Source organism: Etheostoma cragini, chromosome 5, assembly GCF_013103735.1.
Source record: "Etheostoma cragini isolate CJK2018 chromosome 5, CSU_Ecrag_1.0, whole genome shotgun sequence".
Classification (NCBI taxonomy): domain Eukaryota; kingdom Metazoa; phylum Chordata; class Actinopteri; order Perciformes; family Percidae; genus Etheostoma; species Etheostoma cragini.
The window spans coordinates 27469489-27497400 of record NC_048411.1 but is presented as its reverse complement, the minus strand read 5'-3'; the positions used below and the strand labels follow the sequence as shown (position 1 = coordinate 27497400).

General features: G+C 40.1%; 3 protein-coding genes across 4 annotated transcripts; 1 reads left to right on the top strand and 2 right to left on the bottom strand.

Annotated features, from left to right (window-relative positions):
* Positions 1–260: 260 nt before the first annotated feature.
* On the bottom strand, positions 261–10535 carry slc2a8 (solute carrier family 2 member 8). Of its 2 annotated transcripts, XM_034871196.1 has the most exons (11): positions 10141–10535; positions 9104–9269; positions 8068–8274; positions 6869–6968; positions 5205–5416; positions 4801–4950; positions 4188–4296; positions 3339–3389; positions 3213–3296; positions 1894–2039; positions 261–1484 (listed from the first exon to the last, which is right to left on the bottom strand). In XM_034871196.1, the coding sequence occupies exons 1-11, from the start codon at positions 10233–10235 to the stop codon at positions 1338–1340; spliced, it is 1467 nt and encodes a 488-aa protein (XP_034727087.1). In that variant the 5' UTR covers positions 10236–10535; the 3' UTR covers positions 261–1337. The 2 variants fall into 2 exon arrangements, with proteins under 2 accessions (XP_034727087.1, XP_034727086.1); XM_034871195.1 differs by having other exon boundaries at positions 3213–3389.
* A 359-nt stretch (positions 10536–10894) lies between these two features.
* Positions 10895–19182, top strand: LOC117944404 (tetratricopeptide repeat protein 16). Its single transcript, XM_034871185.1, has 13 exons — positions 10895–11004; positions 11782–11966; positions 12251–12341; positions 12692–12829; positions 13356–13456; positions 13996–14125; positions 14612–14826; positions 15628–15920; positions 16362–16506; positions 16602–16767; positions 17160–17293; positions 17700–17841; positions 18791–19182. The coding sequence occupies exons 1-13, from the start codon at positions 10987–10989 to the stop codon at positions 18890–18892; spliced, it is 1860 nt and encodes a 619-aa protein (XP_034727076.1). The 5' UTR covers positions 10895–10986; the 3' UTR covers positions 18893–19182.
* Positions 19183–23260: 4078 nt separating this feature from the next.
* mymk (myomaker, myoblast fusion factor) lies at positions 23261–26286 on the bottom strand. The gene is made up of 6 exons (XM_034871217.1): positions 25947–26286; positions 25609–25723; positions 24606–24754; positions 24323–24439; positions 23887–24027; positions 23261–23645 (listed from the first exon to the last, which is right to left on the bottom strand). The coding sequence occupies exons 1-6, from the start codon at positions 26079–26081 to the stop codon at positions 23445–23447; spliced, it is 858 nt and encodes a 285-aa protein (XP_034727108.1). The 5' UTR covers positions 26082–26286; the 3' UTR covers positions 23261–23444.
* Between the last annotated feature and the right edge of the window lie 1626 nt (positions 26287–27912).

The window sequence follows — 27912 nt, the reverse complement described above, 5'->3', positions numbered from 1 at the left end:
AGTTTACAGTTTTCAATCTGCTCAATGTTTAAAAAAGAAAAAAAAGTCTGTCCGCTTTTTTTCCACTTCATTTCTCTGATGACATTCAGTCAGTGTGAACAGCAGACTCCATCAACCTCATGATGTACAGAATTCTCGCACCGAAACATCAGTTCAATAAAGTTTCAGCGAAAATCTTTGTTCAGAGTTTAAGGAGCAAGGACACCAGGCAATGCATTATTCTTACATAGGAATGGAAATAGTGAACACCAATATTGTGACAAAAATATCTGTATTCCTTACATGCTGCTTTAGCATCATGCTAGCTTTTGTCGAATGGAAAACAAATATTAATATTTATTTATTTATTAGAGTACTTCTTGTTGCCCAAAACTGTTGAAAAATGATGATACATGAGGGTAAAGACAAATTCTGCATTATTGGAAAATAGATGAACAGTGGATAAGCAAATTATGCTGCAGCAGTAGTTTGAGTAACATGTAGGACAGTTTATTTCCACAGTAAAAACTCAACACCGGTGGGATCTATTATACCTGACATAAATTCAAGTTTACAACAGGCTCTTTTCTATTCGAAAAAAGTCTTTAAAACTCAAAAGAAAGATTTAGGTTGGATATACCTTAACACCAATTTCCCTCTGAAACGTCACAGTACAGCATCCAAACCTGAAAGTATGAAAGATCCCATGTTAAGTTCTATGTATAACTTCTACTCTGTACATGATTTTTAGATGTAAAGCTTTCTGCAAAGCTGGTCTACTGTCAAGCTGTAGTAACTGAGTAGAGGACATTTTTAACATGCACAGAGGAACTACAGCAGTGAGACCTGCAGAGGGCAGCGTAAGGTTGCTCTCCTGGAAGTAGCAGCACAACTCAGGCAATCGATCAGTAACACTTTGATTCAGCATTGGACACTAAACCTGTCCGAAATCTGCTCCTTGGGAGTCATTTAGATATGTTAAAATCCAGAGGATTTTACCTTCAAAAAACTATATGCTGTTATATTTTAGGTCAGACGTCCTACAGAAACAAATGGGTCACACCCAGTTGCCAGTTTAGTCTAACCTCATTGATGTGTATGGGATGAGCAAAATATTGGAAACACCTCCTAGTTCATCAGCACCATAAACTGCAATTATCAAAAATGATCACACAGTGGAATCAACACCCCCATAACACAGATTGAAAAAAAAAAAGTTTTTTTCTGTTTCTGTCATAGAAACTTATTATAAGAAAGTTTCAACCAGCTTTATAGCTTTATAGACATAACAAAGATTTTTTTTAATGCCCACACAGTGTCCCAAGAACCAGTCGTTTCAGAGATACGAGGTCTGAGATTCATGGACCTGATGTCCCTCTGAAAGTGGCTTCAATCTGCTCCAGTGTCTTGCCCTTTGTTTCCGGGATGAAGGCCACGGTGAAGATGACGTTAAGGATGCACATAGAGGCAAAGAGCCAGAAGGTCCCAGCGCTGGTTAGAAGAATCTGGAAGAGGTTGCATGTAAAGATGTTGAAAAAGCCTAAGAGGAAGGTTTTGTAGTTTCACAGTAGATACCAAAACACATACAAAAGCAACAGCACTTAGCCCATAGCCCAGAATTAAAATGCTTATATTGTCGGACCAACCCGTCCAAAATCCAAAGATATTCAGTTTACAATGATATTAAACAGAGAAAAACATTTCTGTTAAATTACTTCAAGTATTAGTTGTCTGTCCATCTGGATTAACTAAGTAATTGTTTCAGCTCTAATTTCTATCAAAGCAGTAGTCAAATTGAAATAACCCTGACAGATCCAAACAAATACTACCCTAGAGCATCCAAATATACGGAAAACGTTTTTCCTGTGAATGTTTTATACATACAGTTTAAATAGTGGCCTGTTGAGCACTCACCATCAATTCTTGGAAAGTCTTGGTGACGACGAACGCCATGGTCCAGTTGGTGAGGACGCACACAGCGCTAGCAACCCCTCTCACTTTGGACGGGAAAATCTCCGACATGATAAGCCAGGGGATCGGACCCCATCCCAGAGCAAAACCTGGACACAGCAACCATTATTAATGTGGGGAAGGCACACATTAATCCAAATGTTATGGAAAATCACCAGTGGAGAAATACACTACAGTACATTTACCCAAGTACTGTACTTAAGTACACATTGGAGGTACTTTAATTGAGTATTTGCATTTTATGCAACTATATACTTCTACTCTCCTACATCTTAGAGGTAAATATTGTACTTTTTACTCCACTGCAATTGTCTGACAGCTTTAGTTACTTTTGAAATGACAGTTTTTCCATCCTGTATCAGCGGCTAACTAAAGCATTCCCTCCAGTTGCTGTCATTAAAAATTGGAGCTACTCCCCCCACCCATTAGACCACTGTCCCCAACAGCTACACCACATTATCTTTTTGTTAACATAGTCATGAGAGACAAACCATGTCACATATAACACAAGACATTCCACAAAAAGAATGCTACAAAGAATTAGACACAAATTAAGAGGAAACAAACTGTGTGAGATGGGATAATTTGGTATAAATTGATGGGATTTTTTAGTCTGGCTATCACCAGACCAAGTGCAATCTCTTAAGATTGAACATTAGCCTGGGGTGTCTGCTCTGTATTTTTTACTGCACAAGAGGCGTGATCAACGGTCATAGTTCAAATGACTCTGTACGGAACTGGATAGTCCTTCAACCAATCAGAACAACGATCCGAGTGACGTAGCAGCAACAGCGGCGTCGACGGGTTGCTGCGCTTCGGTGGTCGGCATGTTGAATGTAAACCACAAGCTGCTTGGTCGTTTCTCCATCGTCATCGTGTTAAACCCACCTATAGCGTGCCAGGTGGATAAGCCAGATTGTGATTGTTTCCGGTAGATTTGTAACGGAAGTAGGATAGATAAACGTAAAGGTGTCCAGCCTGAGCTGCAGGGCGACATCAAATTGCTGGCAGATCAGGCTGGGTTTGCCCAGTCTAGGGAGGTTTAGAATCCGAAGGGAAAGCAATATGGAGAAAAGACAGGAGAGGAATAAAGAGCATGGTATTGCTGTTGAGTTTATTGCACTGCACTTTTAAAATCTTGATTAATAATTTCGACTCTACCTGAGCATTTAAATAAATAAAAAATGTCCCTGCTGCTGAGAAGCAAGCTCTAATAACTGGATTAGTTATGTCAGACACCTGTCTGTAACCCAGGATCTCACCTGTGATGAAGACCGCCATGCTGGCCAGGGCCAACCAGGCCAGGTCACCGTGGGGTTCTTCGCCAGCCTTGCTCTGGATGTCCAGCGCCAAGAGGCTCAGCGACGTGGTGCTGTGAAGTTTGGACATCAGGTAGAAGTAAACCCCGAATGCTGTGGTGCTGATCGCCATGGCAACACCTTGATTATTAATGGGAAAACAAATGAAAATACCTCACGGTCTGGGCTGGTGCTGAACAGAGAGCAGAGCTGATGAAATGATTTTCCTACTAAAATCCAACACCAATATCCAATTTTAAACAAAAAAGTGATTTAAATAAATTTCTTTCAATTAATGCATTTACTAGGAGTAGATGCTAGATTGCACCCAATGGATTTATCTGTATCCACAAGGCATACTGCGCAGGCAACAACACTTTGCCTTTAACAGATATTTGGACCCTGCTACAACGCCATGCTGGTACTGTGTGTTATTGCGGCCGGGGTATGACTGTGACGGAGTATATTTTAGCTAAATCAAAAACTACACAACTGGACATGGTCCAGTAGGAATAGGATCAAAATTTAGGGAGAAATTAATAACATGTTCAACCTTTATACCATAAAGTAACCTTTATTGGTGATTTTTCACAGTAGAAAGTGCCGCTATACTTTGTTACACTCAAATCCCTGGCTGCAACAGGCTATTTGAGCATCGCTTTGCAGCAGGATTCAAACAATATTAAATATTAAAGCCCAAGTGTTGACACACGCAGTATTTCTGTGTTGACGTCAACATGTCCATTGGGTCCAGCCAAGCATCTACCATTCAATAGAGAGTTGATAGTAGAGAGATGGCAATAAACTAGAGGAGAGACAAACAGGAAAGGATATGAAACAAAAGGGACGCTGCAGTTCATTATCAGTCCTTTTAAACTGCTGCCAAAAAACATAAAGAAAATGGGTTTAATATACTCTATCAATCTTGACTGAAAATACCTGAAATGATGAGAAGGACCTTCCTTCCAGCTTTGTCCATAACCAGCGCTGCCACTCCTGTAAAGACGACCTGAATCACACCCACGATCACTGAAGCCAGGTCACTCTCCTGAAAAACAACAAGACCTTCACATGGATGCTTTCAACAAGATACTGACACAAAAAGAGGAATAGCTCTCTGATTTGTAAGTAGATAAAATAACAATTTGTCAAGGGATTTTCAGGTGAAATGTGGTTCCTTTTTTGTTTACATAGAAAGGATTGCTCAGAACAGGTACGTCATTGTTTCAATTGATCTTTTGTGGTTTTTATACATATTCACAAACATATCCATTTCCAGTACATCCTAAAACAGCTTTTCAAGTTCTGACTAGAAAATAGCAGACTTTCAGTCAAAGACCAATGTGGAGCTTTTTTGTGAAGACAAGAAAAGGAAATTATGATTTCAGTCATTGTATATTCTTTTTTTTAGCACCTAGTAATAAATCCATTTTGTCATCTATAATTGCAGGAGCACTAGAGAGTATTGGACAGAAGTTAAAGGACACATCTGTAATTGTAACTGGATGAAAAGTTAATTTTCCCAAAACATCACTTTTTTAAGCCTACTCACCTTAAAATGTGCCTGTTCAAATATGGTCTCAGCGTAGAACATGATGGCATTGATCCCAGTCATCTGCTGGAAGATCATCAGCACGACGCCGATCACCAGAGGCTTGTAGACACCGGGGTCCTTCAAGTCGGACATCTGGAAACTAGAGCCCTGAGAGGAAAGAGAAAGGCAACTGTCATCAGGCCACACAACAGTCAACACTGACTGAAGGTGCAATCGGTGAGACACTTCATTGTCTGGGATGGCAGACTAGACTAGTTTAAACCTTCAACCTGAACAATCTGGGTATTGGTTTCAACATTTGAAACAGTGGTGCATTGAGCATTGAGGATGAAGGTGCTGTTGTGGTCAGAAAATCACACAATCCATCGCATCACAGCCAAGACAAACAAACACAGCCTCACCTGCGCATCACAAGCCTCCTCGATGCGGGCGCACTCCCATTCGACGGGGGCATCCGGCCCTCGCAGGAAGCGTAGCGCTTCCTCAGCTTCCCGCCTCTTGCCCTGTGACAGCAGGAACCGGGGTGTCTCTGGCATGAAGCACATGCAGACCATCAGCAGCGTTGGCGGGATGGAGCTGCAGATCGCCAGCCAGCGCCAGTCCAGGTAGAGACCTGCGGGATGAGTTCACATAGCTCAGAATGAGAAGCTGGAACAAAAATAGTTGTCAACTGGAGAGACCACGCGATTCGGGAACTTCGGTCTTTAAGAGCCAATGCCGGTATTGTAAGACAAATTCAAGGAACGGCAAGAAGTCGGTTTGGTAATGACCAAATTAAGAACAGTGATCATTCCGTGATCACAGTGTTAACAGAGTCATGTCCTACCTCATCCACGCTCTACCCAGGTGCCTCCCCTCACCTAAACCAAAAGAGAGTATTTCCATCTAGGAAGTCAGAACACGTCTGACAATCTCCTGTTGTGTGAAATGAAAGCTCTGACCTGATTCTCCGGACATGATTCTCCGGACATTGTTCGGAGTTCATATAAGCAAAATGCTGAGGGGCCCCAAGCTCCCTTAGAATCCAATAGAAAGATAAATCCTATTGAAAATTAAAGGACACTTTTGTATCAAACCACACAATGACATCAACTGTCCTCTTGTCCCCATTTTTAAATGGTTGGCCCAAGATAATTTGGTTTTTTTCTCCAGTTTTGTTCCAAACATGCCATGTCCTGCACCATGCGGGTCAGACTGAAGGCTGCAGGACACAAGAGGAGCCTTGTCAAGTCCAGGTTTCCTCTCGCCATCTTCATCTGCTCCATCTAAAAATACATTCCTCTGCAAATCTGACTGTTTCGCTGGATTTTCTGCAACGATCACAGTGTTTGCCTTTGTGTTGAACAGCAGCCGGCCTGTGACAAAGTTGAATTCTTTTTCCTTTTCACACCATTCAAACATATCGAACAATGATTCTTTCACATTACATCAACTAAATACTATTGTTTGTTAAACATTGTAATAGCCATTTAACCCAAATTACATACTTAACATTTTTCCCCTATAGGAGACAACCCATGTCCCGTGACACACCAGCTTCTATTGGGTAAATGTGAATGGTATGCAGCTAACATGATTAGCGAGAAGCAGCTATTTTCATTCAGGCTGGTGTGGAAGAGGCAGCGCAGGACTCTGATCAGATCTGAGGATCACATCACATGATGGCCATGTTTTGGTCATCTCTTTTTCACAACCTTTGATCCAGAGGTTTAAAACGGCACCTCAGATAAAAATACTTTAAACTAAACCGTATTGTCCCAGGGTGTTTGACAAAGAAAATAAATACACATAATAACAAGAAAGAGAGCAAAGATATTACACATTTATTTAAATAAGAGCACAGATTTGTAGCTCTGTATTATGTAGCTACTGTCATTCTGGTGGCTGTTGTAAAGTTTATGGAAACCTCTCAATGATTGATAGCTTATAAACGGCTTTGTTACCTTAAGTAACCTTGTTAGACTTCTTTCTGAAGTTCATTTAAACATTCAGCAAATTTCAAAAACTTGGAGTCAGACTTTACAAAATGATGATGCCATAAACACATAAAACTGAGATTACATACCTGCGAGATACACTCCCATGATGCCTAGCACCACCATGAGTTGCACACAGGAGCCTAAAAACCCACGTACCCGCTCGTGTGCCATTTCAGAGATATACAGCTGTACGAAGAGAGACAAAGACGATTACACAGGAGGAACACGCCAGAGTTACTGACAGAAATCAGACAACTCTCAGAGGCTAAAATCCATTGAAATATAAAAATGAATGAGCTCAAACACCTGCGATAATCCAAGCAGCGCCAAAACAATTAGCATAAGACTATTCATTATTAATCTAATTCGGCAACTGTTTTTATGAATTATTATTATGGATTAAAAAGGTAATCACTTTACCAAATTAATTGATTAATTGCCTGGTGTATAAAACCAGGAAAATTAGAGACAAATGGAAAAAATGTTGTCCTTCCAGTCTAAACCAGCCAAAACTTTTCAATTTACAATCCAACTGAAATGGAAGCAGTCTCTGTCTGTCTTTATGAGCTATTGAGATCTATGGGACATATTTAAAAGTAGTGTGTTATGTAAAAACTGGGGACTCTTATTTACTCATACACCGCCAAGCAGCATGCTGGGTACAGCTAGCTCTCCGCTGCTCACAGTATTTTGAAGAAAAGATGAACAAAAACAGACTGGAGGTGCTACGTTATGGCAAACTCAAACATATTAAGCAACAGCAATGTAACTTTTGAAATGAACATATTTGTTCCTGAAAATAGCCTGGTCCCAAATAGCTAGCTGTGCTAGCCAATGACGTGTGTACTCTAGCATTGCTAGGACGCAACTATGTCATGGCAGGTGTGTTGCTCAGGGCCTAAGGAGCGCAGTGTCGAGTGTGACGTTTTTCCCATGAGTAGTATCAGTCTTCATATCACTACAGCCACTGGATTAGTGATATGAACTAGTGAAAGACAGCTTATGCTCAGACTTGTATACATATGTAAGATTGAAAACACTTAAAGATATGCCAGCATTCATGTGAAAATAGCACATATATTCTATTGAGGGAATGGGATTACTTTAACGTGTGAATTTGTAGAGAGTCTGTCGGCAACAGGGCAGTTGATCACAGTGTGAACAACGGAAAGCAGGAAGAAAACAAAAAAGAAAAGCCATGTTATGTCAACATGGGGACAAACAGGTGTCAAAGCAGAAATTTGACTAATAGAACAAGACTGAAAAAGGGCGTTAGAGCCGGTACCGGGACGACTAATGACGTGACTCCGCTGGCGAGGCCGGTGAGCACTCTGCCGATGTAAAGCATCCACACGTTCTGGGCTGCGATGATGATGGTGAAGCCGAAGACGAATGGCAGCGAGCAGAACATCAGGCTGAGCTTCCTGCCGATCTTCCCCACCATCCAGCCGCCCAGCAGGCCACCGGCCGCCGCTCCCAGCGTCACGATGGACTGAGAAACAAAGAAACACAGAGCATCAGGTAGTCCCTTCTACAATGTTCTTTACCCTGTTTTTTCACCAATTTTTAATACTCCAAATGATGTAGTATTCATTTTTTTAATACTCCAAGTTATGTAGAACTAAGAACTAGAAAATTTTAAAATATATATACAGTATATATATCTGTATATTTGGCATATCATAGTGGGGGGTTCTGGGTATCCTCCGTCAGGGAAGTTTTGAGCATCAATGACTTCCTTTCCTGTATTCAGATTCACTTTTATGCACCAATTTATGGTGGAAATACCTTTATTTAGCCTTTGCGAAGAAGAAAAACACAGATGACAATTCAAAACCTTTCAAAATATAATGGAAAGTATGTTGATGCGTACCATTAGGCATTTTTAAGTATGAGGGTATATGGAAATCTTGGAGTTTTCTTAGTGGCTTTACTGTGTAAACCTACGTATTAGGTAGACTACACTATTAGCCCTACCCAAAAAAGTACTGAAAATGCATTTAAACTTGATTTTTTTCTTCCTTTTTTTCACTTCCCAATCTCAGATGCAAACACAATTTGGTGTTTTACATGTAAAATGACTTTTAATAGTCGGGTCATAATCATCTACCCTTCCTATAGAAATAACTATAATACTATAACAGTCTTGTGCTGTGTTTCTTTAAACTGTAATCAGGTTTTGAACTCAAGTGAATCTGACGAGACATGTTTGAACATGTGGTGACATAAAACTGCTGATAAGTTAAAAAACACTTGAAAACACAATTTATAAACTGTTCTGCTTTGAGGCTTGTGATGCTGAATCATTGGCATCATCATACCCCGAACCAGGAGGCCTGGTTAGCGTCCAGCCGCAGCCGAGGGTCAGTACTCATGCTGGTAAGTTCGGGGATGGCGGGTGAGCTGTACCCCAACACGAAGCCGAAGCTCATGGGACCCAGAACCGATGCAAATGTCGCCAGGTACAAGTTCCTGTTCTTCACTTTACTGTGGAGAGAAAGAGGAACAGAGCAGAGTGTAAAGGTCAAAGGCCCTTGTATCCAAACTCATCAAAGTACAGAAAAGTTGCTTTACACACGTTGTCTACATTTAATGTCTCAGTTGAAAAGTATAACACTGCAGGCTGTAGAGGAGCAATCTGCAAATTGTTTATTTTGTGTAGATTGTAAGAATTAAAAACTTGTCATTTATATTATGTCTCTGCTCTTTTAGCATTATTGTGACCAACAGGTGCTACTTGTTTTGAGAACTTGTGAAAATATTTTCACTATTTGACAGTATTTATGGGCCAAACAATTACATTTTTTATTGTTTACTATTGCTAATACATGGAAATGATGAATCCTTGAATAATGACAAAGTACAGTCACATGTTTTAAACACACCAACATTGTTTGCCCATTAGGTAAATGTGATGTAAAGTGTGTCATTTGCATTAAATGGGCTGAGACATTCAACACATGTGGAATTGTCCTTTAACAATCCATCTTTGTGTTGATCTTAGAGCTGCGATGATATCATCTTCAAATATAACTGACAGGGTTAACACGCATGTACACTCAAACTCATCAGAAAATGTGATCTGAAATGGGCCTCCTGGGAATGATTGTCATTTGCTTTGCAGTTTCTGCAGCATTGCAGTATTGATTTATAATCACACTTTACATCACCACACAGTTCAATGTGATTGTCATCAACTGGCTAACATTCGATTTTACATAAGTAAGCGGATATCAACAATATGCACATATATCGTGGTATATCGTTATTGAGATATGAATTCATAGACGATCTGGTCAATGTCGCCCAGCCCTACTGAAGCAGCTACACTGAGCTGTGTATTTGTATTTTTTTTTACCTGAGATAAGCATCCTGCTCAGATATGAGTCCAGTAAGACACTCATCTCCATCCTCCGCATCCAGCAGCCTTCTCCTCTCGTTTTGGATGTCCATACTGACAGCCGTAATGTTTTCTGTTGTCTTCTTGTTCACCTTTTACATGGATCCCAGGTCAGGAAAAGCTATATAAAGGAAATCAACAATAATATGCTAATTATGGCAACAGTTCAGCCACACGCCGACGGAATTGAGAAGAGGAACTGTAACAGTAGCTAGGCTATCTCAACTGGTCGCAAAGTAAAAATCGGTCATTTCAGTTGTTTAAATCTGACAAGTTTTCGCTGACGGTGAACGAGGATTTTTGCTTCCTCCACCGGCGGCCAACTTGCCTTTTCAACAATTCAGTCAGCTGATCGTAATTTTTGCCTATTACTTCCCGTTTTCAAAATAAAAGTGTTTGTGGCGCTGTAAGGACAGAGCAAGTTGAGTGTGGGAGCGTCGTGGAATGTTATTTTAATTTGTAGACTTTGTTATACTATATAGGAACTACAGAGGCGCAGATTAAGCACCGAAAAAAAAAAACAGTTCGCTTTTCGAAGTCACAAATCAAAACTACAACACCAATACTAAATGTACGGGTTGACGCTGTCTTATTTGGCTTCAAACGGCACCGGAAGTACCATCAGGGGTACATCTAACTCTAAGTTGAAACTCTTTGTTTAGAAAATAAAATCCTCGAGCGCGGGGGCTGTTTAAGTTGGTTTCCATGGTTGCAACAAGTAACACACGCAGCAAATCACAGCAAGTTGGCCTGTTCTTGTCCTTACGTCAGCTAATGTGAATTATATTTCAGCGAGTTGTCACAATGGCCGCCACAGGGGAGGTACATGACCTACGTTAAATAAATGTTTGTTGCAAAAGAATAGCAAAGTAACGTTAGTCAGCTAACGTTAGACGTTAAATCTAGCTAGGTTAGCTAGCCAGCTAGCTGACAGCAGCTTTAGCTAGGTTCCCGATCTAGTTAGGTCCTCTATTCTTGATAACGTTAAACGAAATAAAAAGCCAAAACGTTAATTTAGTGCCTTCAAATAAAGATAAAACACAAGTAAAATGAATACAGAATATGGTAATATTATTTAAATCGTGATATAATGTTAATATCTGTCCTTTTTAAATGCAGATTTAGCTAGCTAATGCTAATTCTTAACTACAATTTTGAGTTCTTTTTCAAATTAAAGTAATTCCTATTTATTTCTAAATGTAAAATGTCCATAAAATGCATTTGATTTTTAATTTTATTGTTATTACTATGATCAACTTGTGTAAAACATTAAAATGCATTAAGCACAATTCTTAAACTGGAACCGATCCTGATAACTGTACATGATACATGTACATGTACATGTCCATACATGGTTACCAAAAATACATATATTCAAATAAGTACGGTATACATATACCTTACTAAATTATAACAAATTAAATTAGTAGTCTTTGATAGCGCCTATAGCAACATTAATGGTTTGTTTGTTTTCTTCATAGAAAATCAACATGTTTTAATTGTCAGTCAGTCTCCTTGTTTTGTTGGTTGGCATCCCTCAGGAGATGCTGAGATGTTTTGGTATTTAATATTACATTTTAGAAATTGGTTGTCCACCTGCAGACAGAAGAGCAGAGTCTATTTCCCACTGCTTTGTCAGAAGAGGAGCTTGAGGAGGCCAGGAGAAAAAGCACCTTCAAGCAGCTTTTTGGCTCGAGTAAAATCTTTCTCGCACCAGGAGAGAAACGCCCTCAAAGACCAGACCTACAGGGAAACCTCATCATCCAGATAAAGGCTGCGGAGCAGTGAGAAACATGACTTAAAGGAAACAAAGATACATTTTCAGGAGTGAAAGGGTTCTTGCCTCCCTTAAAGCTTATGTGTTGTGAATTCATACTGTAGTATTATGCTTTAGGATTTACTGAAATGATGTGTCAGTTATGGTTTCTACGAGGAAAGTAAAGTTCATATCTGTGTTTGGACAGACAAATGTGAGGGATCTTTTCAAAAAATATGTGCATAGTTGGAACGTGAGATCCAGTCTGTGCCTTTTTAGGGTTAATAACACATCTGATTTTTTTCTTTGCAGTTACCAAAATGGAAAAGAGGCAATGGGAAAGTCCAAGTATGAGAAGGCTGTGATCTTCTTCTCCAAAGCCATCACACTGCAGCCAGAACAGGTGCTGTTCTGTCAAGGACGCAAAGCTACCCATGTTTAAATGTACTGTATGTTGTGACATTTTTATTTGATCATAAACTACTGGAAGTGATACCTCTGATTATAAAGATAATAAAATGATCCAAATACATAAATATATACACACACACACACACACACACATACACATAGTGTATATTGCCTGTGACATACTTCCCATGTGGGGGTTTCAGTGTGTTAACTATCTTGGTATTTTGATTCTGTCCCTTGTGTGAGATGTTTTGACACACTTTCAGTAGGTTTCTATGTTTCAGACACATTGTGCGTATTTCGTCTCTCTTTGTCTGATAACATTGCTGTTGGGTTTTTCAGACTCAGCTGTATGTGAGCCAGGCGGAGGCCTACCTGCAACTCTGTGACTTCCAGTCATCAGCAGCCTGTTATAAACAGGCCTGCATCCTGGAGCCTCGAGCCTTCAGCGACCGCTTGGCCTTCGTCTACTACCTCCAGGTCTATAATGGCATCGGGATCACATTCAGGATGGGGATGACTGAAATGAATGACTAGTACTTTTACAGGTTGCTCTAAGAAGAGAGTGGCTAAGGACAGAGAGAGGAGAGCTTCATTTAACAATCTGACATTTCGTTTGCTCTTGTTTCTTTTGTTTCTTAAACTTCAAACCCCAGCTTTAAAGATAATTTAGAGCAGTTTTTTGGGTTAACAAACAGATAGCTTTGGACTCACTTCTGATTATTTGTGCTTGAATGTATTTAAATAAAGTAAAGTAAAAGAATTAATAAAAGAAAAATGTCATTTTTTAGTTGTTTGGTGTTTGAATAAACTGCGCTCTCCCCTTGTACTTGTATTTGTTATCCAGTATTTCTCTGCATATTCCAAATATAGGATTAACACTGGAATTCAGATTTATTCTGCAGCTAGTCTAGCTGATTATTAAACAACCTTTATAAAAATGTCAGCTAAATGCCCAAACATAAAATTATTTCAAGGTGATCTCTCTGTTTCCTGTTGTTTGCAGGGCCAGTGTTTGTTTGACAGAGGCCTTTTCCCCGACGCTCTGGAGGCCTTCAGCAAAGCTGCTGAGATGAAGCCTGGCGGCAGGGCCTACGAGGTCAGAAGGTCAGCAAACTGCGTGCTAAGATCTAGATTAAAGTAGTACGTTTGTACTTAAAGCTTTAGTGTCTAACGTGTTTTATATTACAGTAATGAACGTCCTTTACATTCATGCCATTGAAGTAGTATAAAGCTAATTAAAACTATCAGCTCCACAAAACTCTTAGAGGGGTGGGATGGGGGTGGTGCACGATCACGGAAGGCTTGTGTCATGTGGATGCACGGACAGTTCGTTGTTATTAATAAGAATTCCTCATGGGGCGACTGGAACTACGCACTATAGCTTTAAGTACACTACCAAGTACATTGCAAAAATATCCTGCCTTTTACAGTCTCTGGGCATATAACTTCAGATATACAGTATGCAGATCTAAATGTCAGCAGGTAGAACTCATATTTTACAATGTTATTGACTTGGTGCAGAGGGACCAGTCATTAATCAGAAGTACTCATGACTTCACATGTGATATTTGCAATCTATGGTATTGTTTCAAATGTATGCACATTGTTCATTATTACATGTTTTTTGGTACCTTGTGTCCCAGCCTGGCCTGTCTGACTGCTGCAGGTCACCATACTGACGCACTGAAGCTGGTGAATGGCTGGATGCTGTCCGATGGTCCCAGCTCTGATCGTTACATCCTCCGAGCCCGATTGCACAAACTGCTCGACCAGGTTACAGCTGCAGGGACCACTTACACTTCAAATACCTCAAAACCAGCCACAAAGGCACCTCAGGCAGTTGATGATACTGATGCAGTCAGGACTTAAAATATTTTCTCCCTCATATAAACTGAAAACATTTGTCATGTCAAGAACACATATATGCAGTTCACATTACTTCTTTTTTAGTTTTTTATTCTACAGTTGAGGCAAAAAAAAGAAGCTTTTTTAGACATTTCTAAAGTGAATAAACGGAAGAAAATTTTAAAACACAAGAGTTTCCAAAGAAGTTAGAGCAGTGAACAAAAATATCCTGCTGAGATAATAACAATAATTCAGTGTACAGTATCTAAATGACATGATAATGTGTTTGTACAGACTGGATAAAAGAGCACTCATACTATGTTTTTTTTTTTTTATAGATATATACTGCACCTACTGTAAACACACATTCCGTTGTCTGTGAATTACATCTCAGTGATTTTCTCTCCTGTCCAGACATCACAGTGTTATCAAGACGTGAAGTCGGCACTGGCGTTGAACCCAACGTGTCCGGCAGCCGGAGCCCTGCTGCTGCAGATGCAGAAGACCAGTGAACAGGCCCGACAAATGGCCGTGGACAGAGCTCTGGCCGGCAAGCTGCCTGAAGCCTTCTGCATGATCAATATCGCTCTGGAGAACTGCCCGCAGGACGCACGACTCTACCTGTTCAGGTGACTCCCGTCAATATCAAACACTCAGATGTGGCAGATGCGTAGAGGAAATCTTTAACATTATCTATTTTAGTTTTTGTTTTTAAATGCTTCCATTCAACATGTGCATTATTAATACTTATGCTGCTTACAAACTACTTTTTTTAGTGTCATATTTTTATATTAAAATAACGCTCTGTGGCACTTGCATTTATTATTTTTTATTTATTTCGTTTTTAGTTAAAGCAGTATTTAAAGTATAAGCCAGTGGATCGCAATTTTGTTAATATGTGCACTCTGTATGTACAGTTGAATGACAATAAAAAGCTTTCTTTTCTATTTAGTTATATGTGACTGCAAAGAGCTTCAACTACCAACCATTTTTCATCAATGGTGGTGTGAAATCTAAAAAGGTTACAAACTCATTACAAGTTGCCAGAGCTCAATTTTTACTAAACATTATATTGTATTTTTGTATTTTATGCCTGTTTAGTGTGAAATGAAGCCAAAAAAAACAGATTTCTTATTTCAATAAGAAACACAAAAAAGCAGCAAATGATCCATTTGTCAAACCAGAACCAGCAGATGAGTCGTATTCTTTGTTATTAACTAACTACAACAATTAATTAATTAACAAAATTACAAAACAATTAAAATGTTGCTACATTAACTCAGCAATAACTTTGGTATTAGGTCAGAACTATTCATTTTTTAAAATTCATTTTAATTTGGTTGTGAAGCTAAATTTGATTCTGTTTTATTTGATTACATTTATTTTAACTCAATTAAAATCAAACGTCATTCACTCCGATTCTCCGTTAGAGGGATTCTGTACCGAAAGCTGGAAGATTACACAGCAGCCATCGAGGATCTGGTCCAAGCTGTGGAGCTGAGCGTGGATGGGGAGGAGGAGGTCAGAGGTCAGGTGGAGGCCAGAGACGAGAAGGATGAGCACGGCTCTGTGGAAGAGGAGGGCCAGTTTCAGTTGATTCTCACCTACAATGATTTTGCTGTCCAGTGCTTCAACAGAGGCCTTTACGCTGAGGCCACTCTGCTTCTCAACAAGGCCATCGAGGAGGAGAAGAGCCAGGCGGGCCTGTACCTCAACCGAGGAGGTGAGGCTACTTGGTCTGTGAGTGTGTTTGTGTGGACATCTTTTTTTTATTTGCACACAAACACTCATTTTTTGGTTTATATTGACACTTCAGTCCTTGAAGAATGTTTTCCTGAGGCCAGAAATAGGCCAAATAATAATAGATCAACTGTGTGAATCTGTTGCTGGGCTCTGGGAAATTGTGATGGACATTTTTTATTGTTTTCTAAACAATTGAACTGAATAATGAATTTAATGTGGACGATTATTTTCCCTAGAAAAGGTGTAGATCACCACAAGCAGCTGTTCTGTTTACTGTATTAAAATGTGAATTAAATGATTCAAATGTAACCTGATTGCTTCATGATCTATGACATTACAGAATTGTGTCAACTAAATGTTAACATGCATTGGTTGGGAGGATTTATTTATTTATGTGTGTGTGTGTGTTTGTCTGTGTCAGACTGTTTCTTTAAGCAGGGTGACTGGTGTTATGCTCTGGCTGACTACCAGCAGGCTGAGGAGATGATGCGGCCTGATGACCCTGCTGTCCGGCTCCGCCTCGCTGTCCTTCACAACTTGCTGGGCTCTTTCTGCTTCCAGGACGGGTCAGAGACACAATTACGCATTTACACAGATAAACCTGTAAGGAACTGCCATCTACCCTTGTTTAGATGCTATATTTTTGTTTTTGCATCTGCAGATGTTTCCAGGAAGCAGCTGAGATGTTTTCTCTGGCTGTCCAGTACAACCCAGCAGCCAGTCAGTACTATGAAAACAGATCGAAGGTCTTTCGGAAGCTCCTGAACTTGGACGGAGCCAGGCGGGACTTCATCTGCTTGCTGATTCTGGATCCCAGCAACGAGGAGGTCAGTGCTTCATCTTAACATCCAGGTCCACTGACATTGGACACTAACATTTTTCTGCTGAGAGGATTTGGTCTACTTAAGCATTGTATAACATTTAATTAAATGACATGGTAGTTATCACAGCATGACTGTATTTTTAGTGTCTTTCTTCTAAATATTGTGTTATTCTCTTATCAATGCATTCACTTAAGGAGAAACAGTGTATGAGTGTAACTTAGATTTGGTTGTTTGTTTTGAGAACTTCTCTTTACATGTTTGCACATTGATAAATCTGGTCCATACATGTTTTACTAATGGTTCTCATAGAAAACTTTTTTTATTAATATTTCCAAAGCTTGTGGAAGTGGAAAGTAACCCATTGTGTGTGTGCGTCTGTGTGTTCCTTTGTGTAGGTGCCTCCTCTGCTCATGAATCTGTTCCCTGGATGCAGCGTGTCTGATGTTTTGTCCAGTCCAACAGGACAGGCAATCAGAGTTCAGCTGATGGACACAATCCAGGCCCGCAGCTCGTCGTCCGATCAACAAAGGTGAGTAAGACAAAAAATTCACTACGTCTGGGACACACTTGATTTGCACTGACTGTGGAACAGCTAACAGATGTTAGGACATATGCATTTCTGTACCTGGGAGTTTCTGAGTGTAACCAGTTTGCTGTTTGTGCCACATCATCAGCTACACCTTTATTAATCCACTTCCACATCACAGTGACAGATGGTGTTACTCTCTAATTTACAGTGAGTGCCTTCAGTCGAGCAGTAGTACACCAAGAGTTAAAACTCTGATTTCTCTTAAACAAACTCTATGCACTGACAGACATAAATACATTTAATGTTTTACATTAATAGTAAGTTAGTAATAGTAAGAAGTGTTCCTTGTTTTTCCAAATTGGGACTGCATGTCACAAGCAGCATACTTGTTTTAATGTATTTTTAGATTAAGCGAGAAGCTCCTAAAGATGACTCTGACCAGTGAGAACACAGCAGGCCCGTCAGTAGACCCCCATGATGCAGGAAAAGAGCTGAAGTTGTGTGTAAACCAACCGGAGATGCAATTGACTGTGAAGAGCCTTCTGCAGGTACTGACGGGAAAATATTAAGTAGGGTTACAATTGTTCATGTCCAGTGAATTTAAAAGGGTTAGTTAATTACAAAACTATTATCTTTTAGATCAACTGATCAATGAATTGTAAATCTAAAAAAGAAAATCTTCCTAAACAGAGGTCATTAACATTTTCTAAATCTATGTGAAAACATACAAAGCAACCCAGCAATCCAGGAATAATATCATTATTAGTCCCCAATACATATGCTACATTTAAAAACCACTGTTTGAATGTTTGATACTCACACTTTTTTTTTTTTTTTTCAAACTTAAAAAGCAGGTTTTGTACAACACAAGGTCCCATTGGACCAATAACACAAAATCATCTTCTCTCCTTTTAAAAAGACCTTCATAATTCTTGAACTGGTCAAAGTATATAGTTACAAACACCCACAAAAATGTTGCTTTAAACTAGGGAAAAAAAGTCTATTTATGACAGCTTCTGGCAGGCAACCACAACGCTGACATATGCACAAAGGGGATATGACGCCAGTGACAGGCAACCAAATGTAACAGAGAGTTAACTTGAATAAAAAGACATATTTTTCTGGGTTTGACATTCTTGGAAGCATTTTGGATAATCAAATTACACAACACAACAAAATATATAAGTATAGTTATTCTTTAGACATTTTTATGCAGATAAGTTGAATTTTTTGCCTTTATTTTGACACATTTCACAAAGTCTGATGAGAGCCCTGTAAGACTTGAAAACTGCTTCTGTGAAACAAGCCCCTAATTATTACCTTTCCATCTGCTGTGTATTTAGCAAAAACATATTTTAAAAGCAAATTGATAACAGAAACTGATGGAAGTTGACAGTTTGACTATGACTACAAAGAGGATATTAAGGAAGTTGTAAGTGTATGGCGGTGTGGCAGTTGTGCTGAACTACAGCTGTTCTTCTGTGTTGGCTGTGGCAGGTTAAGGAAGTGGTTCGGTCATTTCTCCACAATCATCCAACTGTGCACCACACTGGGCCACGCCTCGACACACACCAACCACCATCACGATCCACACAGTGAAACAAAACCAGTCCGCCTTTAGACACGAGAGAAGTTCTTACTACAACAAGACGTGTGGGTTGTTCTAAATCCCCTGCTCAGAATTTTGGGTGGGACAAAAAATCTGGTATAAATGTGTTTTTTATCTATGTGCTGTGTTTCTTTTACGTTTGTTTGTCTGACTTTAAATTACCATAGTTGGCATTTAATTTGCTTAAACACTTGCTGTAAGTAGTAAAATACCTTTAAACACCCATTTACCCCAACATCTACAACACCTAAAACCATAACTATGGTCCTTTAACTCAAACTAAAAAAAATCTGAGACTTAGACTGCAGAGTCATACATCAAGTCATACATCAGTGGCAACACTTTTCTAAAACGGTGTGGTTTTATCCTTCAATTAGCATTCAGCATGTACTGTAGTCCAAAAGGGGGCAGCAGATGCACAATTTTAGCCTGATAGCATTTGTCAGGCTGCTCTACTGCTACAGTCCATTTGACTGGGAACATCTTGTCACACAGAAATACATAAGATGAAAACTAAATTACTCTTACTTTCATTCTCTCAGTTTTACTCATCCTCACTCTTGTTTTTTACTAGCTCTTTGTCTTTATGTTTATTTTTTGTTGTTGACTTTACGTCTTGTTCTTGAGTAGTAAGACAGTACAAACATGTTAATGAAAAGGAATAACATTAAATTAAATTCCTATCCACAAACCAATATGTTGCTCAGCTGAAGTAATGAATTTGATTGTGTCACTGGTAATCAGTATCATCATTGTGTTATTGCGTTATGACCAAAAATGTGTATCACGTTATTTTTTAAGATTCTGGCGGTTTCACAGTATTTTCCGGTATTTTCCTTCTTTGCTTGACTGGGCCTTTATATAGGTTTATAATGCCATATTCTACTGTCAGGGGTACATAGAACATACCAATTTTTTTTTCAATATCATGTTTACTAAAATTGCTTACTAAAAGGTTCGCTTGGCTCCACAACATTATACAGTAACGTGATATGAAGGCGATTGCATGAGACAGTTACAGAAACTGAACTATTTTTATTGTGCAAACAGCAAAGTAAAAAATAAATAAAAATGTAATGAATACACATACAAACAACTTTAACATAGTTTCCCTTTTAAAACATCATAGTTGTAAGATATAAACACTACCTTGGCTACAGGTTAGTTGTAGAAAAGTGTGCAACTGATTGGCCGCAGTGCTCTATGCAGCAAGGCATCGGTATTACGGTATACAAAAAAATCATATCATACGGGAAAAGAATACCGGTATACGGTATAGACTGTTACACCACCAAGCATTGTATCAGCAGTGAAGATGGGTTGTGGCTGCAGCCCTTCAGCGTTCTCTGAGAGGCGGCTGACCGTATAGCATTACAGTAGTACATTGTAAACTAAACTCAACACTAATTTTCAAAATACAATAATACACTAACACAATACACAATGTCTACCAAAACACTGCAAACATGTCTCAAAATAAAATAACTCTTCCAAAACACTAACACTTGTTCTCGCCCAACAGGAACATTTAGTCAGGCATAGCCCAATGTCATAAAAGCACTAATATCAGGTGGAAGTACAGAAACCGCATTATTTCATATGTGTCAGGTGTGCCCTTATACAATAAGACAGTAGTATATAGTATTGATCATAGATTGTGTTTTACACTGCAGTTTCTCTTGAAGCCTCTCTATATTTTTGTTTTGTTGGGTTTAGTAATGCTGTATTTTGTTTCTTTTGCTGCAGTTATTCAGTACAAAAATGAATGAGCCATCTCAGAGTAGCTTAAGAGAATGTCTGGTTTACAGTATGAAAAAATGACATAGAGACAGAATTGTCCTGGTATTCATCTTTCTCTCCCTTGTGCAGGAATTTTTCTTACTTTCTCTATGTTTATCTTTACTGTATTGTTCATTTTACACACAAAATGAGCCCAAATTGCTCCTCTTTTACTGTATGTACTATTGTAACATATCATTATCAGCTTTGGTCAGGTTTTCGTAAACAAACAAGGAATGTAACTTTGGTTGCAGTAATCTTTGCTGTCAAAGTACAACACAACATTTTCAAATGTGTCAGTAGAAATCCATTGTTTTGATGTTAGTTGAGGTTATGTGTAAAAGAATTTCAAGCATTTAAAATTTGTGTCAGCTGAATGCATTTGTGTCAAAGCAACAAGAAATGTGTTAATTTTATAGCCTACACAGACAGATTTTGTGCTAACTATTTTAGAAGTATTGAAAAAATTGTCGTAGCAATCGTAAAAAACAAAAAAAAAAACAGCTGTGGTAACAGCTGACACACAGAGAAAGGACCTGTGGCACACTGGCTGCTGTCTCACTATAGAAAGTAGCCACACCACAGAGCTGAAAGCACAAACATACCAAACATACCAGAGCCTGTCGCAGTCACTTCACACCGAGCACTTTGGTGCTTAATTCACTCCAATGAAGAAAAATACAGCACATTTTCTCTTAACCTGCCCTGATAGGGCATGAAATATTGGAGAAAGTGCTTTTTTCTGGTGTTGAAGTATTTTTTAAATTTTTTCAAATGTATTCCTTCATTATATATTCACTTAAATTCCTAGACGCCATGGAATGTGGGTGCAGACGACCACGGCGGAGACGACCACGCTCACACTCGTGTCAATACATGCTTATTATGTTGACACTGTCGATGTCTGCTGAGCAGTGCGGTTGCCCATTACGACCTGCGGCGGACAGCCCTAGCTCAGACCCTCACACTGTGTGTGTATGTGTGTGTGCGCGCCCAGTTCCTTAAAACCCATGGCTTTTAGGGTTCTGCCTGATTAAAGGGTTAAGAATAGGGTTTGATTGGTATTCGATTTTGGAACATGTACTGCTAATGTCAGTCATTACAGACAGGAGACAGTCTTCACAAGGATAGTAATACAGCCCTGAATGTGTGTGGGCTTCAGCCCCTCAGCAGAGTGGTGTGGGGATAGACAGTGATCGTAAAAGAGTTCAAAAGCGTGTCACACTTGTGCAATAAAAGGCTTGAGTTACCGTTCTGTCAGGGCCGGGAGGCACAGCCAGCCAGCCAGCCGGTTGGTGCCTGTGGCCCAGCCAGCAAAGTTTTTTAACCCAGACAAAAACACCTTTCTCTGGGCACAGGAGCTGGTGGCTTGGCCCCAGCACAAAACACTCTCTGGGGGGGGGGGGGGGGGGGGGGGGGGGATTCATTCATGTTTTGTCTGGAGACTGTTTGGTCTAAGATACGCAGAAGACGTTTGTAGTCTTTGGGTAGTGTTCGGGGCAGGTGACGTGCACGGACGCACAACTCCATGTCGTCCTGAAGTGAAAGTGGAACGGGATGTGTGGGTTTGAAATTGGATTAGTGTTGCTAGACTGAAGTGGGCCTTGAAGTATGCACCAGTCAGGTTTTTTTTTTGTCAATGGTCGGCTTCTGCTTAAGTGCATATCACTGCATTATGATAATGGTTTGGAAGGTTTTATTCTGTTAAAATTTCACCCTGACCCCAATGACCAGTTAAAAACAGGGTCACAACCAATTTCTTTCTTTGGTCAGATTACATTTTATTTTCAAAATATAACAAAATGATCAATAACAAACACACTATACTGAATATACAATCTTCTGTGCTGCAATAAATAACAATATATTTATAAAGGTTTTCACCAGAAACATCACACGTCTGCAGTGCACATTAAGGACAGAAGTCATAGCCAAAGCTGCTCGGTCGGTAAACTAGAGTAAACAGACAGAGGAGTCCACCTGCTCATTCAGAAACACATCAAGATGCTTCAGTCGGGTTACAGACTGACGTCTGGGCTGTCGCTTCCCCTTCGCTCCGTCTGATGCTCCACATGACACATTTGGCACTTTGAGGGCTATAAAAATGCTAAAATGTGCTTTACAGTCTTGTAATTCTCATGAACAAATTCAGCCGCGTGCTTCCTTTCCCTGAGAGACGGGAAAGAGAAGGAGGAGGGGACACGGACAGACAGAGGCGAGCAGACGAAAGGTCTCCCCTGAGGAACATTTCTAAAGACAATTTATATATTTTGGAGAGATAAACCATCTGCCTGTTTGCTCTTCTCATAAATTTTCCAGTCAGTTTTACTGGTTTGTCTCAGCCACCGTCTCCCTGTTCAATCTGTGTGTGTTCTTTCGTAGCGTGCTGCCTGTCCTCAGCTCTGGACAAGTGCTTCAGACAACTGTGTTCATATCGGGTCTTTGAGGATGCTGGAGGCCTGATTCCTCTTTTGTTCTGGCCCTTAAATTTTAGAACCATCTTTGGGCCCTTTTGCCTCTTTATCTGCTAGCTACAGTTACTGGTGGATTCCTGAAGTTGCTGCTGTCTTTTAAAAGAAACATCCTCATGATGGTTGGTTTCCTGCTGAAGAAGATTAACTTAGCAGCCACATACAAGTTTATCAGCATGGCTGACCGTTATTTGGTGATTTTCCTGTTTCCCGCTTCTAGCTGACCACTATCTCTGCCTTTCCTTCACTTCAGGATGAAGTCCTTCTATGTGACTTAGTTACATCTTGGGGTTCACTTCCAGCCGTTCATCTCTTTGAGCTTGCTGATGCTGGTCCCTTTGACAGGTGTGGTGGGTGGGGGGGTGTAAAGAGGCAGGATGGGGGTGCTACTGCGTTGTTTCCAAGGCTTCTCTGTGGGGATTGTCCAGACGCTACGAGACGACTTCTTCTTCGGCTTGTCTGTCTTCTCTTTAGTAGTACCAGGGGACATGGACTGGAGAGGGAACAATTAGGAGGCGGGGTTGGGGGGGTGACATAAAGGACAGATGAGTTTGACTGACAGGGAATGGTGATGCTTTGGTACATGGTCAGTTTACCCTCTAAGTGATATCACCTTTTACTTTCTATCTAGATCATGCAAGTCTATCCTGTCCTCCCATTCATGTATGATCTATCCTGCTGCTTTTCAGCTCCCTTTCTTTTTATTTAAAAGAAAATAAATTCATGTAACATACACAGCAGCAGAGAGTGAACCAGCTGAGTTTAGCCGCGTTTTGTCCTGTCCCTGCGTAGCGGTTCTTCTTTGGCAGCAGCAGGATGAAGGACACCGCCAGAGACAGATGGTAGAAGCTGTGGACATAGGCGTAGTCCCACTCCTGCAGTGGAGAGAATACAGCACACCATATTTAGGGTGATTTCATTAATCAATGTTGAAATTTATTTCAACATAGGAAAAAATGTAACTAGACAGTCTGCTGCCTTTTTCTTAAACAGTTGAATATGAATGAAAAACAACACATTTTAATTAAAGATGAAGCTGCAACTAAGCAACTTCAGACCTTTTTAAACATAAATGAAACAACTTTGTGATCAGTTAAACACTTGCTATGATCTTGGCTTTCAATAATATTGATGTGTTTGGAGAATTCGTTTTATATTGATGATAGTCACCTCAAAGTAGAAACGCAGCATCAGAGCAAGAGCCCCAAAGCAGCAGCCTGGACCGACCTGCTGCGTGTACACTGTCTTCTCTGGATATACTCCCCTCAGCTGCTTCATCTTCTGCAGCTGAAACACCATCATCACAATGATTTCCACAGAGGAGAAACACACAAAGTCCAACAGAGTGATTGATTGATTGGATGGCGAGAAGATAAAGAAGGGGCAAAAGAATGAGTTTCTTAACATCTACTCACCAAAACTGAATGTAATCTGCTATTCTAAGGCCGCTCACCCATTTGACAGTGATGATGAAGACAGCTGATCCGATGGGTCCGGAGTAGATCCCATAGCCCCAGCGATCCTGGTAGATCCTCACAGCGATGGTCAGCACTCCAAACATGGTCATACTGGAGCGCTGGGGTTCATCAAAGTCGCCCAGAGCTGGGACAAGGAGACACATACTGCATGTGAGACGTGAAAAGAATTTTCAAGAATAATGAAGGCAGTTTAAGCATCAGGCGCGAGAAGCCTAAAATTTGACGGTTTTTATTACATACAGAAAATAAAACCGTGACGCCGTTTGATAGTTTGTATTCTGGTGTTGTACAAGGAATTTACAAGCACACACATACAAACACACACACCACACATATAATTAAGCTTAATATTTAGCCAGCCATTTTATAGTTACTACACCATGCAAAAAAGATGGCTGACCAATCAGGGAAGTCAGCTGTCGAAGCATTTGGCCCTTCAAAGCATGTGATTTAAAGCTCTTGATTCAAAAACCTTAAGGGCTTAGATGGGTAGATGGGAGAGGAGCAAATGTATTTGCCTGTGTGTGTGTGTGTGTGTGTGTGTGTGTGTGTGTGTGTGTGTGTGTGTGTGTGTGTGTGATCATATGAGAGAGTAAAAGAAAGTAAGTCTAAACACATGTGAGCTGAACTCAAAGACACAACATGTGTTATCAACAACTGTTGCAAGCAGAGCTGGTATTTTTAACCTTGTACTTTGGAAGTTTAGTTGCTGAATACTAACTTATCATTTGCTTTAATGAGTAGGTTTTTAATACCTGCTAGTTTGAAATGACACCAAACAAACCCAGGAGCAAGTTCCAATCGTTCATTATGGAATCCAGATAGGTGGAAAGATTGGTACAGTAGTCATGTGTGAGCAGAATCTTAGTGTCTTTCTCAATGTCATAAAATAATTATGGACTTTGGTTATGGAAGAAACATGTAGAGGAAGCAACTAACTGGTATTTAGAGTGTGGCAGACTGTTAACTGGAACTTACCTATCAGTGTGACCCACATGGAGAGAGCTGTGCCGTAAACACTAAAGTACTCCAGAACGTCGTATCTCATGAAACACAGAATGGAGAGGCCTGGTCCATCACATGCATGGTAGATCTACAGAAAGACAGTCACAATAAGGTCAATAATATGTCAAAGAAGTTATTGTTAGATTGAGTTGAACAGCAAATAGAAAACAATACGCCTCAAATAAACAATTTTGAAAAATATAAATTCACTCAGCTCACTGCAAACTCGATCGGGAAGATTTCACTTAAACACAATTAAAACGAGCAAAACAGATTCCGTCTATCACATGAAAACAGAATCACTAGCTCACCGCAGTGAAGAACATGGTGAAGAAGTAGACCATGGCCTCCATGTGGAAGCCCCTCTTGGCAGCCACACTGGCTGTAGGCAGAAACACCAGGCTGCTGACTGTCGGAAGCAGCATCTTGGCAATAAATGCACCCATTGTGGAGGGACAGCAAACACAACTCAACTTGTAGATAAGAAAATATCCCTTGGGCTTTAGAAAATCTTTGAAATTATCTAAGAAGAGACATTAAACACTGTGTACACTCAGTAGTGTGTTAAAGTGCTAAATTAATAAAAATGTGATATCAACTAGGAAAATGGATGTCCTCGGGTCTCTCAGTCCAAATGTGTGACGAGTGAGTCCAGTATTATGAGGATGAGCTGCAAAAGGTTTACAGCACACATACACTCCCATGCAGCATGAACACACCCAGCTGTCCAGTTTGGCCCTTTAAAGTTTAAATGTCCCTCAGGCTGGCAGGTCCACAGGCACAGGTGTCATAGCTGGGCAGCTGTTTGCATACCAGTGCATCATGGGAGGGGCTGCAGTATGGGCAAGTGCTATCATGCCACTCTGTAGCATATCTACAGACCTTTTCCAGATTGGTTGAACAGTATTATTGTCAGTATTTGTTTTGTTTGTGGCAAAAAAAAAGTTTCACACAGCTTTTGTGGGTCAACAGGAAGTTTCAGCTGGGAAGGAGGAGAGCTTGGACACGTCATGGCATGCGTCCAGCCTTTAGCAAGCCACTGACCAACAGTACAGTCTCCATATATTTATTACGGTTATAATTCAATAGATGGTAAAAGCTCGGATAGACAGTTTTTTTTGCGTCATTGGGCAGAAATCCCATAATAACCTTTCATCATATTGGAATTCAAGTGATCTAAGAGAAAACTAGACTTCTACTCCTCTTCTTGGAAATCCCTCTAACGAGAAGATTTGGCCAATCACAAGTCCTTTCCTGTTGGCGGTTCTATATATGCAGATGCGTGTGCCTGTCCCGTCAGATGGTGAAAGCCTGATTCAATGGCGGAAAATCCTGCCGGAAAAGGTTGCTATTCCAGCATTAGCAACAACTGTCAATCTGCAAAGAATCCCAAAACAACGAAGACAGACTTCTTTAAGAGAGTCCAGTCTAAAAGAGAGTCTGACGCAATAAATAAATAAATAAATAAACGCAATGAAACGTATCAATATTGGCAAAGTATTTCAGAGATGGACAGAAAGTGTTGCTTATAGTTTAACCTTCTGCTAACCATAGCGAAAGGCTCACGGCTGTGGCTAATTCAAGTTCATGTTTCTGTAGCTAGCTACAGCCTTGAGTGACAGAATATCACCTCAAAGGGCTTTACAAAGGATTCGGTATCCCATCACAATGGGATTGAGTGCAATGATAAATGAAGGGAGGGGCTGAGGACAGAGAGGGAAAGCTGTAGGAGGTGGGCTACCTTTTACAATTCTGGAGGGTTTTTAGCTTTTATTTTTTATTTTAAAAAACTGCCTAGCCCAGCATCAATGCACTTGCTGTTTAGTTTATGTTAGGAAAATCCTTCATGGATATGGACGCCATGTTCCAAGATGGCCCATTCAATCCAGTAAATGGCGTTTAGCCAGCAAACAAAGAGGCTTTCTCACTTTCTGACTGTCGTCCTGGCTGTATGGCTCCCTGCACACTCTCATGTCATGTACTTTACATTAAGAAGTCAGGCATGTAAAAATAGCTTGGCCAGGGCCTTGGTAAAATTTTTTTTTATATTTACGATTTTAAAAATGTATAACACAAAGACTTAGATTTTACTTTGCCTTTAGGTGACCTGTTAAAAGTGTCTTTTGTAATGGTGGTCTACATGGAAAATGCTTTTCTGTATCCAGCTCTATTAATTCACCCATAACTGCAGAATAGTTGCCATGCTAAGACTTTTGGTGACTCATCCAGTATCAACAATTTGGGGAGTGGGACACTAAATCCAAAAGATGCTGATCT

Bases quoted from the DNA above. Each gene is read 5' to 3' on its own strand.
- LOC117944404 (XM_034871185.1), top strand. The intron at 14,126-14,611 runs GTTACAGCTGCA...TCTCCTGTCCAG, and splicing joins TGCACAAACTGCTCGACCAG to ACATCACAGTGTTATCAAGA. The intron at 15,921-16,361 runs GTGAGGCTACTT...TGTCTGTGTCAG, and splicing joins CCTGTACCTCAACCGAGGAG to ACTGTTTCTTTAAGCAGGGT.
- mymk (XM_034871217.1), bottom strand. From the start codon at position 26,081: ATGGGTGCATTTATTGCCAAGATGCTGCTTCCGACAGTCAGCAGCCTG. The intron at 25,724-25,946 runs GTGAGCTAGTGA...GTCTTTCTGTAG, and splicing joins TCACCATGTTCTTCACTGCG to ATCTACCATGCATGTGATGG. The intron at 24,440-24,605 runs GTGAGCGGCCTT...ATGGTGTTTCAG, and splicing joins TCATCATCACTGTCAAATGG to CTGCAGAAGATGAAGCAGCT.
- slc2a8 (XM_034871195.1), bottom strand. From the start codon at position 10,235: ATGGACATCCAAAACGAGAGGAGAAGGCTGCTGGATGCGGAGGATGGA. The intron at 3,390-4,187 runs GTATTTTCAGTC...TTAATAATCAAG, and splicing joins GGTCCTTCTCATCATTTCAG to GTGTTGCCATGGCGATCAGC. The intron at 2,040-3,212 runs GTGAGATCCTGG...TGCTGTGTCCAG, and splicing joins CATGGCGGTCTTCATCACAG to GTTTTGCTCTGGGATGGGGT.